This window comes from Hipposideros armiger, unplaced genomic scaffold (genome assembly GCF_001890085.2).
Source record: "Hipposideros armiger isolate ML-2016 unplaced genomic scaffold, ASM189008v1 scaffold_43, whole genome shotgun sequence".
In the NCBI taxonomy this organism is placed as follows: domain Eukaryota; kingdom Metazoa; phylum Chordata; class Mammalia; order Chiroptera; family Hipposideridae; genus Hipposideros; species Hipposideros armiger.
Genome location: NW_017731393.1, coordinates 733,598 through 744,970, shown reverse-complemented (window position 1 = coordinate 744,970; position 11,373 = coordinate 733,598). Strand labels below are relative to the sequence as shown.

General features: G+C 62.5%; 1 protein-coding gene across 1 annotated transcript; it reads right to left on the bottom strand.

The window, feature by feature from the left end:
* Positions 1-6: 6 nt before the first annotated feature.
* Positions 7-9,892, bottom strand: TMEM179 (transmembrane protein 179). Its single transcript, XM_019639420.1, has 4 exons — positions 9,474-9,892; positions 2,619-2,756; positions 1,237-1,315; positions 7-411 (listed from the first exon to the last, which is right to left on the bottom strand). The coding sequence occupies exons 1-4, from the start codon at positions 9,776-9,778 to the stop codon at positions 232-234; spliced, it is 702 nt and encodes a 233-aa protein (XP_019494965.1). The 5' UTR covers positions 9,779-9,892; the 3' UTR covers positions 7-231.
* Between the last annotated feature and the right edge of the window lie 1,481 nt (positions 9,893-11,373).

Genomic DNA, 11,373 nt, shown 5'->3' with positions numbered 1-11,373 from the left:
CAGGTCCCACGGGGCAGGTCGGGAAGGCTGGAGGAGGCCCTTGTCGCCCCAGACCCTGTGCTGCCCCACCCAGGTCAGCAGGCAGCCGGGCTCACCCCGGGGGTCAAGGAGCTCGCGACACACATGACAGACACACAAGGCTGTGCGGCCGGGGTGGGGGCCCCGCCACGCCCCCAGGACAGGAGGTGCACCCCCGGGCGGCTGGGGGCGTCTGGGGGCCGCCCGAGGACACTAGATGACGGCACTCTTCTCCTCCTGGAAGGAGGCCCGGGAGGCCGGCCGCGCAAGCAGCAGCTCCTTCTCGTGCAGCAGGCTGTCCAGCAGGTCCTCCTGCCGGCAGCTGTGGTAGACTCGCAGGAACGCCAGGACGGTGAGGGCCAGCCAGGCCAGCCACGAGGCCCAGAGGCCAAACTGCAGCGGGGGCAGAGAGCGGGGTCAGGGCCGCCAGACCCGGGGCCTCACTCATTGCGCCCCGTCCCGCCCCCAGGAAAGGGACAAAAAGGACAGGACCCGCGGGGACAGGAACAAAGACAGGACAGGCCGGGGCCAGCCTCTGCTCCCTTCCTCACGGGGCGGGACGGGGGGCAGTGGGGAAGCCAGGTAGCCGTCTCCTCCCAGCAGCTCCAAGGAGAGCTGGTCTCTAATGGTGCCTCATGCGGCGGCTGGAACAAACGGACCTTCATCGGCCGTTTCCAAACAGTTGAAGGAAAACCAGTAGACTCAGAACCAGGCATGAGCCTCGTTAACTGGTTCTCACTTGTCATCCATCCTCCCTCAGTCCCTCCTGAATCTAATTGGTTTGAATTAGGGCGGAAGCTTTTTCTACTAAATCTGCGTGAAGTCCTCTGGCAGCTTCAGCTCCTGTCAGCTGGACCTACCGCTGTCCAGGCCCCCCAGAAGGCTCTGCCCGCTGCGAGAGTCTTCAGACTGGCCACTGGCCACCGTGGGCTTTGAGTGGCCAGTCTGGGCCCAGAAGCAGACCTGGATGCGAGTGAGCCCTGCTGGGTGCTGGAGGGAGTCGGCCCACCCTGGCATCCCCTCAGGGTCAGGGTCATGAGTGTCATCCACTGGGAACCAGATGCAGACAGGCCCTCACTGACCACCGACATGTCCCAACATGTCCTGGCATGCCTGCGTTCAGCAAATGCGGTCCCCAGAGTCGACCATGGTTTCTTGGAGGGCAGGGCACGTGCCCCTTCCTGCCTGGGACCTCACCTGCCTGGCAGCACCGCCTACCTGGGCAATCGCAAACTGATCGTAGAAGGCAGAGTTGTCCACATTCAGCTCCAAGTCGATGTCTTGCAGCTCTTCGCAGCTGAAACGTGAGACATCGTGGGAAGGTGACTGCCGGGCCACCAAGCACAAGAAGCAGCGTGCATCACCCCCGAAGAGCAGGGGGGCTATCCCCAAGGTGGGGCAGATGGGAGCTTTGATGCCTTGTCTGTGCAGCAGGGACCTTGCAGAGCCAGCCCCAACCTGGCCCTGGACGGTGGGGGGACACCAGGGCCGGCCGGGCCTCAGGGCCTGGGCTCCAGGGGCCGGTAGCCTCCCAGGTGAATGAGGCCCAGAGAGAGGGAGGCCCAGAGGCCCGGGCTCACCCTGGAGGAGCTGGGGGTGGCAGTGAAGGGCTGGAATCACTGCAGGGCAAAGAAAGCTGGGCATCTTTCTGGAGAAGCCCAAGGCCATGCCCAGGGGACACAGGCTCTGAGGGCTCTCGGAGGGCAAGAAAGCAGGTGGCCTGGGGGCCCAGAGGGCAGAGCTCAGCTCAGCATGGGGGAGACCCCCTCTCACCATGGAGGGGCTGCCTGGGGTGGGTTTCCGAAGAGCCACCCACCCAGAGTGCTCAACCCTTCCCCTGGTGTGCACCCCAGGCTGCAGCGCAGGGCCCCAGGGTGAGGGTGCAGGACGTCAGGCTCCTGCAGCCATCTTGTACTTTGGGGTTCCAGGTCTGCTTTTGCTGAAAGACTCTGGAGCCTATGAAAGAGGTGACCCCAGGTCCTGCCTTTCCAGGGTCCTGGCCGGGTCACTGGATGCCGCCCCTCAGGGGCTCAGGCAGTCACTGTGCTCTGCCCGGGGCCTCCCCAGGCCAGACACTGCCCCCGACTCAGGGCCCAGAGCAGCCACTCTGGCCCCAAAGACCCCTGTGCCCAACCTGAAGTTTCTGCTCCTACTGCCACCACCCCAGCACCCCCCAAACCCTCCAGGACCAATGCCCCAGCTCCCACACGGGCCGGGCCTCCGCCTCCGCAGGCAGCATCGGGCCATCTCCAGGGCCTTCTGCTGTGTGGCCGTATGGAGGCTGCTGGGACCTGGAGTCCACCCTGTGGGGTCCTGTCCTCCAACCACGTGCGGGATGTACAGGGGCGGCAGGGAGCTCGGACCTCCTGAGCCCCACTCCTCACCCAGACCCACCCCAGCATCTGTGGGGGCCCCGCTCTGGATGAAGCTTCAGGTCCCTACACTGGGAAGGGGACAGTGGCGTCACAGGGGACGGTCCCAGGGCAGGAGCTGGCAGGTGTGCACAGGTGGGGGCACAGGTGGGATGAGCAAAGCTGCGGGCTCAGCACGGGGCCCGTTCACGAGGGCGCCATCCCGGGAGCAGGGGCGGCCGAGCGCACCTGTGGGGCACGGTGCCTTTCTCAGTGACGGCGTCGCACCACATGGTGAAGCCCACGCTCACGATGGTGCTGGCGATGAAGACGAGGAAGACGACGAAGGCGCTGACCAGCAGGTTCAGGAAGGCGTACAGGAAGGAGCTACAGGGAGGACGGCAGGGCGGTCACCGGCGCCACCCCGGCAGGGCCCAGCCATGGGCGGGGCACCCCAGCCCTCAGGTTTCCAGCGGGGGCGTCGTACTCAGGTCCCTCGTGCTGGCCCAGGCTGCCCACCCGTCCTCCCAAAGACCCACGAGTGGGAACCTTTGCCCCCACCTCTCACAGAGGAGGCGGGGCCAAGACCTGAGGCCAAGGCTGCACAGCCCACCAGCACCCGTGCTGGAAGACAAGATGCCCTTGAAGGCCATCTGCCCACGTGGCCATCAGCGCTGCTGGCCTGGGCCTGCCTTAGGGCCTGCCACATGACCTGCTGTGATGTCCCCATTGAAACCTAAAAGGCCACGCTGTGATCAGGGCAGGGGTGGGGGACCCAGGAGGCAGAGCAGTGAGGACAGGGCTCATTCATGGCTGTGCTGCACTGCCCCTCGGGGTGAGGGTCTCCCCAGGGTCCACACGGGCATGGATCCCCTGGGCTGCCCTCTGATGGCACAGGGGCACCCCATGTCACCCACCAGACTCCTGCCCCACCCACAAACACCCGCCATCCGCCATCTCTGAACTGCCCCCTCGGGACCCGGAGTCCGGCCTGTGAGCCCCGAGCAGGCCGAGCCTGTGGAGGTGGGAGACAGGGAGTGTGCCATGGGGGGGCCCCGGGGAGCTCCCTCAGATGGGGCAGCTGCCCAGGCCCTCCTCTCACCTGCCGCAGGTGTGATGTGAACACCAGCCAATCTGCGGGAAGCGATCCACCTAGACACGCTTCACAGCGCACCTTGACTAAGCAAGGTCTCAGCTTGAAGCTCGGTCATGAAAGCGGCCAAGCTGCTGCCGTCCATGTGCTGCCTGCAAGCCCAGGCAAGGCGGGTCCAGGCACTGTCCACTCATTCACTCCTTCATTATCCACTCAGGCGACAGGCACTTTCTGAGCCTAAACCCCACCCCGAGCTGGGCTCTGGAGACAAAGGGATAAAAACTGCACAGTCCCGGCCCCAGGAGGCACCTAGGCCAAGGCCACCAGACCCAGCGCAAAGTACACGTCACCAGGCCCCTTTACAGCAGCCTGTGCATCTCTGGGGAAAGATCCTATGGGGGCTATCGACGCGCCCAGCCACGCGGCTGCACAGACCAGAACCGCCTGCCGCGTGGGGACCACAGCCCTCCCCAGAGCCTCAGGAAAGGTGAGGCAGCAGACTCGTTCTTACAGCCACGCCGCAATCACAGCGCCAAGGCCGGGAGAGAGGCTGGCCGGCGGGCTGGCACGCGTGCTCACACGTACACACGGGGGCTTATACTCACGTGATGGAGGTGAGACGCGTGTGCCAGTAAGACCAGCTCAGCGCCTGGCACAGCGCCCGGCACAGTGCCCGTCACAGCCCCCGGCCACATGCCAGCCCCTCTAAAGACCAGCACCCGCAGCATAGCTCACCTGAGCTGGCTGGGCCCCCACGGCCCATTCTCTGCTCAGTGTCAAGCTCAGTGTCAAGGCCGTGTTAGCTGCTTGCCTCCCGGCCCTGCCCGAGCCCTGGGGGGTTTCCTCATGTGGGGGTGGCTCTGTGGCCCCTGCCCAACAGGACCCTCCCAGCTGCTGTCCTCCCAGGCTCTCAAGGTCCCTCCACCGCCTGCCAGGAGGATGACCTGAGGGACCCAGCAATGCCCCTCCCTGGCTCCTGGTTGAGTTCAGCCAGTGGGGTGCTGGCGGGAATGGAGGTGGGAGAAGGGGTGGGCGTTCACCCCCATGTCCCTCATGGGGGTTGTCCCAGCCTGGCCGCGTTCCCCCAGCAAGATCCCCATTCCTCTCCTGGCGGCCTCTCCCACTTAACCCTCCCCTGCCCAGTCCCTCCAGCCAGGCATGGTGACAGGGACATTGCAGGCCCCTACCTGGCCCACACCTTAGTCTCTGCCAAGTGCCCTCCTCCGGTCACCAACCCGGTGAGTCATGTTTCCGGCTGGGACCCTGGCAGACACAGTTCTGCAAAATACCTCCGACCTGGGCGCTCTAAATAAGGGGTCAGGGCCTATAGTTGCAAAGAGGGGTACGTAACAGCCCACCCCCTTCAAGGCTGTCACCAGGCAGAGCTGGGTGTCGGACCCAGCTGCCCCTTTGCCAGTGTGTGGCCTTCAGCAAGTCACCCTCTGGGCCTCGGTTTCCCCACTGTAAATTGAGTAGTAAGAGCCCCTCCATGGGGTTACCATGGAAATTGAGGGGGCTCTGTGGGTGAAGGGTAGAGAGCATTGCTGCTGATGGCTCATGTGCGCACATCCCCCCAGGAAGTCCAGGCCAGGATGGGCTCGCTGCTGTCTGAGCCCTGAACTGGGCACACTTGGAGCTCTGCACACGGGGCTGGGCCCGTGTTGCCACAGGAGATGGGGGTGCAGAAGGTGAGGTCGGAGAAGCCGCTGGGTCATCCTAAGGAACCAGATGCCAGGAGGCTGCTGCTCAGGGGTCAGCTGTGTTCCCTGTGGGGCAGAGTGGGTCTGGGTGGGGCTCAGGTTGTGGAGACCATCCAGCCCACCGGAGCTGGTGCTCTGTGGAGGTTACCCAGAGCCTACACCCGGCATCTCAGTCCTAGATGGCCACTCCACTCCAGCCAAGGAGAACTCGGCGGTCCCAAGGGGCAGGAAGGGGCTTCCACAGGCAGAGCAAAGCAACAGCCTGCCCTCGGCACAGAAGCACAGCCCACGGGGACCGCCGGCTCCGTAGTGGGCCTCTGCTGTCCCCATGGGCACCCTGTCCTGCAGGCACCCGGCGTCCCAGACGTGCCAGCTGCTGTCCACAGCGGGCCTCCCTGTGGAGAGGGATGGCCAGGTGCGGAGAGCAGGCCACCAGGCCAACCCCTCAACGTCAAATCCTGCTCCCAGCACAGGGAGCAGTGTCCCCATGAACTGTACTGAATTCTAGAGAGGGTCGGGAGTAACCTTGCATTCCCTGTGCGACTGGGCGCACCCTCTGCCCGGCAGGCCCAGGACACAGCTGGACTCTGGGTCCAGCCAACCCACCTCTGAGGGTGGCCTACAACACAAGCTCCTGCAGCAGAAAACGCAACGGCGGAGACTCCCAGACACTCTGGCTGCATCACTAGGAAAGGGGTGGGACAGGGAAGGGCACCAGGCTGGGGTCACCGCCCGCGTCACCGCCCGCTAACAGCTTCTTCCTACTCCTTGTCCATTTCTGGTGAGTTTCCTCAGAACCAGCCAGTACTCTACAGATTTTTGAATAATTGGGTGTGGTCCAGAGTCTCACTTCGCCCCAGCCCCCAGAGTTCACAAGGCCACCCCCACCGCTCCCCCGTCCCCCAAGCACTGGATGGGGCAGCCCAGGACCGGGGAGCCCGCACACACAGGGTTAACTCATGGCTCTCCTGCAGCCTCTCAGGGTGCCCTGCCTGGATGTGCCGTCTCCATGGTGACAGCATCCTGGGAAGCCCTGGGAGTGATTTGCAGGCCAGGGAGGCGTGTGGGCAGGCAGATGGGCTGTTTTAACCCAGTGCTCCCCAGCCGTCAATCACAAACCGCTGCCACCTGGACGCCACGGGGCTCCCGCTCAGGCAAAGCTGCCCAGGCCCCCAGGCTCGCGGCTCACCCTCAGCTCAATCCATCTGCCCTGAAACAGCGAGCCACCCAGGAAGCCACAGGTGCCAGGTCCACTGCCTCATTCCTTCAGTCAGCAGCCAGGGTGCCCCATGCAGAAAGCTGCCCCAACCCCCTAGACCCTTACAGTCCTGGGCACAAACTGTCGGAGCCCCCCCATTTCACACAGGGACACACCCTGCATGAGGACGGAGCTGGCACCGTGGACAGTGTCTGCCCCACAAGCTCGGGACCCAACCTCGAGCCCGGCACACAAACCACAGGGTCGGGCTCTGCCCTCAGTCTCGGGTGGTCTCTGTCGCTGAACTTTTAAGACGGTTAGTGTGCACATTAGCCCTAAGCAGGCTGAGCCCTCTAAAACCCAAGTGTGATGGGCAGTGATGTCCTCGGAGGGCTGGACGACCCTGACAGCCCACGTCCATCACATGAGCTCACTAGAACCGCCCTCCTGGCCTCCTGCTGTCCTGAGCCCCGGGCTGGCCCAGCTCTCACACGCGCCTGGAGTATGTGGATTGACCGACAACTGAGCTGAACTGGCTTCTCTAGTCGACCGTCCTGCCTGTAGCGGACGAGGCAGACCCAGCCTTCCTGGGGTTCCAGAACTCATGGACACAGCAAGCCTGGGGAGCTCAGCCGTTGGCCAGGTTGTGAATCTGCAAAGATATCGGGGCCAGGACAGTGGCTATGAAGCACCGGATCTCGGGATGCAGGCATCTTTCTGTCCTTCATTCAACAAACACGAATTCGGTGCCTCCTGTGCACTGCCCGTGCTCGGCCCCGAGCACACAGAGGAATGAGGCGTATGCCCGCTCGGGGCTCATCCAGCCCAGGGTCCCCTCAGATGGAAAGCCATGGCCTGGACAGCCATGACAGCTGTGACCGAGTCCTACAACCAGAACTGCCATGAAGAGCTGACACTCGCCACAGATGTCATTGCAGCTGACGGAATGCCACCTGGACTGTGCAGTGGACAAGGTGGGGGCAGGTGGCGGCACAACCATGGGGCCAAAAATTCCTAATGGCCAAAGAGGACATTGTGCAACAGGTGTCCCTAAACAGGAGAAGGCTGGCCCCAGCCTGGGCTGCCACGATCGGAGCCTGGACAGAGGTCACTGGTGGTGGGACAGGTGGGACACCTGAACTAATGCAAAGGGAGAGAAGACCCAAGATGTTCCTTCAACCAGGACACACTGCAAGGAGCACGAGCGCCCTCTGTCCCGAGGACACAGTGACAAAACGAAGGGAGGTACAAGAACTCCCCAAGCCTCAGTTTTCTAACTTTAAAATGGGGGTTTCAAGGCAGGTCCACAGAGCTGGAGGGCACCTTCCACAAGATGACAAAGGACAGAAGCTGCTGTTTTGAATTCCCCAGGTTTGCTGCGCAGTTTGCATGAGATGGGCAGCCTTGCCCGACTAGGCCTCCTGCCCCCGCCTGCGCCCAGCCCCTGGAGTCTGTCCCAGCTCTGAAATCTCACAGCACAGACTGGGCCCTACCCAGAGAGCTGTTGGTGTCCTCGCCAGCTGGACCCTGACCGACGTGATGACACTTGTCTTATGGGGACAAGCTGGAATGATGGGCATGACTTGATGGCCAAACCATGGCCCTCACCTGGCCTATGTCCACCGCCCTCAGCTTCCCAAGCTGAAGGGACATCAAATTACCCACCCTGCTGACCATCCCACCCTCTTCCTAAGACCCCGTCTCATGTTCAGAGATACTTCTCCCGCCCCAAACTGCACGAGGACACTAGCTGGGGTAACCCCCAGGCATGGCAATGGGGGCGCAGATCATGTGTCCTCAGGACACCAGTCATCGAGCAGGTTGAGGAAGGGGGAGGCTGGCAGCAGGGGAGGACGCCACCCCGGGACTGGCCTGGGCTCACCGTGGGCAGGGCCCCCGCCCCACAGCCCCTGGAGGCCTGCCCAGGCTGGCGCGTGACTTCCTGCAGACCCCAAATCCAGAACCTTGCTGTAGGGGGTTGAGTCATGTCCCCACCCACACATGTCCAAGTCTTCAACCCCAGTACCTGTGACTGTGACCTGACTTGGAAATAGGGTCCTTGCGTGTCATTAATAAAGATGTCAGGATGAGGTCATCCTGGGCTTAGGGTTAGAGTGGTCCCTAAATGCAATGACTCTTGTCCTTAGAAGAGTGTAGGAGACAGGAGGCCATGTGAAGAGAAAGACAGAGGCTGGAGTGATAAGCTCCAGGCCAAGGAACACCAACCGGCTGGGAAGAGGCCTGGAACACATCCTCCCTGCTGACACCTCGATTGGGACTTACGGCCTCCCGAACAGTGGGAGAAGAAATTGTCGTAAGCCCCCATTTTGTGGCACTTGGTTACGTCAGCCCGGGCAATTCATACACATAGGTGCTAAGATTTCACCCCTCCCCCAGGTGAGCCACATCCCACGTGCTTCCAAAACAGGGCCAGAGCAGGAAAAGGCGAGGAGGAGAATGGGGCCAGGAGGAAGGGAGGCTGGTGAGGGCAACACAGGGCCCTTCGCCTCTGCTCCCTCGCTGGCATCCCCCAGCCAAGGTCTGAGCGCTAGTTATGGGCCTCGAGAGCTTCCCTCCAGACTTTCTTCCGCCATCACCCTTCACAGGACGGTGGGGATGAGGGGAGGGCTCCCCACTATGCCATTTCGCCTGGGGCCTGGCCCGGTCCCTCCAGCGTCCACCCGGAGCAGGGCGCGGGCCCGACGCTGGGATGGAGCTGTCCGCGGTGCTGACGGGTGTGGCCGGGCTGAGCCACCGGGGAAGGCCCAGGTCGGCTTGGAGATGACGGTGCAACATCTACGCTGCGGCGGGGAGGAGGGGGTGGGAAATGCCGGGAGCGGGAGTTGATGCACACTGGGGACGGGAAGCACTCACACCGTGGACGCGTGAGCGTCACGGTTCCCGGGTCCTGCGTCTAGACAGAGGGCAGTGTGAGCGGAATTGGTGAGGGCCCGGGGCTGGTATTCTAGGGCCTCCAAGCTCCCGGGGAGATGAGGGATGCATGCCCCTCCTTGGGGGGAGGAGAGTCCGGGGGCGCTGGGGGCACGGAAGGGGCCCCGTGCCCGGGGCGAGGGCGGTCTGCTCGGACAAGGCGGCCGCGAGGCCCCACTCACCCCTCGTGTCCTTTGCAGAGGAAGAAGAGCGTGCGCCAGGCGTGCGCGGCGGCGAGCAGCAGCGAGAGGAGGCTGGTGAGCAGGCTGAAGCGGCAGGCGGCCGGCGGGCCCCACTCCTGCACCGTGAAGCGCTCGCGCTCCTGCACCGTCAGGTTGGCGCTGAGCCACATGCCCTCGGTGAAGAGCAGGCAGCGGCCGCGGAAGTCGTGGCCGTTCTCGGACAGCGGGACCACCACCACGAAGCTGAACAGGAAAGCCAGGAAGTAGCAGACGCACTGCGCGAAGAGGAAATGGTTGAGCGCCATGGCCGTGCCTGGAGAGGGCGGAAGCGGCCGCAGGAGGCCGCGGGGCCGTGCTGGGGGCGCAGGGCGAGGGCGCAGGCCGGGAGCCCGGGCCGCCAGGCTCTCCCGGCGCCGCGCGCAGGCCCGGCCAGGGAAGCGCGGGAGGCTGCGCAGTGGCTGCGCCGGCGGGTCCTGCGCGCCCCGCCCGGGATGCGTGCGCAGCGACCGAACGCGGGCCGCAACTGCGGTCAGCACCGCGGACAGCTCCCGGGGCGGCCGGGGCGGCGGCAAGAGGCGAGAGCGGGCAGGGATGAGCCACGCTGGAGAAAGGGAGTACCTATGGAGGTGAGGAAACCCGGAGAGCCGACTTCGGAATGTTGGTAGGTCGGCTTATCAAGACCTGACTCTGCCTTTCACGGTACCAGGAGCCCCGGTGTGGGCCTCACACAGGCTGGTTCTGTGCCCCCAGCTCATTAGCGTAAGGAAAGGAGGCTGAGAGAGAGGGGTTCTGGAGGGGCGCGCCCAAGATGCCCCGGTGCGAGTGAGGGGAGAGGGAGGTTTGCAGTCCAGGCTGGAATGATTCTTCTGCAGGAGTGCTGGAGTGAGAAATATGGGGCAAGGGGGACAGAGCGCAGGAGCTGGGGTCAGTGGGAATGGCTCGGAGGTCACCCACGGAGAGATGGCTGGTGAGGCCTGGTGGTCGGGAGGAGGGAGTGGGCCTGTGAGCTATTTGCGCTTCTCCAGCGTGTGCCCTCAGCGGGGACATCTGTTACATTGCCTGACACAAGTAGGACCCAGAGTTGATAATTTGTAAGATAAATAATGGATGCCCAAGCACCTCATTAAGACAGCCTTTGTGAGTTGGAATCTGCTGATGCATTAATTAATAGAATTAATGCCTTTTCTAATTCCCTTTAAGGCTAAGGCACGTTTAGCCCAATTCCCAGAGCGAGGAAGCCGTGGTGTCGCTCCTTTTAAAAGAAACGGCCGAATGGTTTGAAATCACATCAGCATTTTTGTTGCGAGCACTAACAACTCTTTTTGTTTTATTGCCAAAGTAATGTATGCTCATTTGTACATCATAGAGATGTACAAAATAGAAAGACAAAGCCCCCTTCTCACCCCCGCCCGCCACCCCCACCCTGCCACACTACCAGAGTGAGCACTTTTAACAGCCTGGCGTCCACTTTTCTAACCACTGCTCACACACCCACCATGTACACAAACGCCTCAAACTGCACGTGCAGCTCTGCCGGGTGATCCCTCATTCAGCCATCTGTCACAGACCCTGGCCGCCTGCACACACAGAGGTTTCCTTCTTTTTCATCACTGCCCAACAAGCCATAATAATGATGACTCCACAATTAGCTATTCCTCTTTGGGTGGGTGGACGTCAGTGTCTTCAACTTCTGCTATTTCAAATACTAGTGAGAGGACATCCTTGTACACACACACTCTCGTGAGGGTACTTCTTAGAGACATTCTTAGAAAAGAAATGGCTGGTCCATGGGGCGTGCACGTTTTAAGTGTTGACAGAGAACCAGTTCCCAAATGGTATCTAACAATGTACAAGCCACCTTCATGTCCGTGTCACAGACACCCTCTCCAAAACTGAGAAA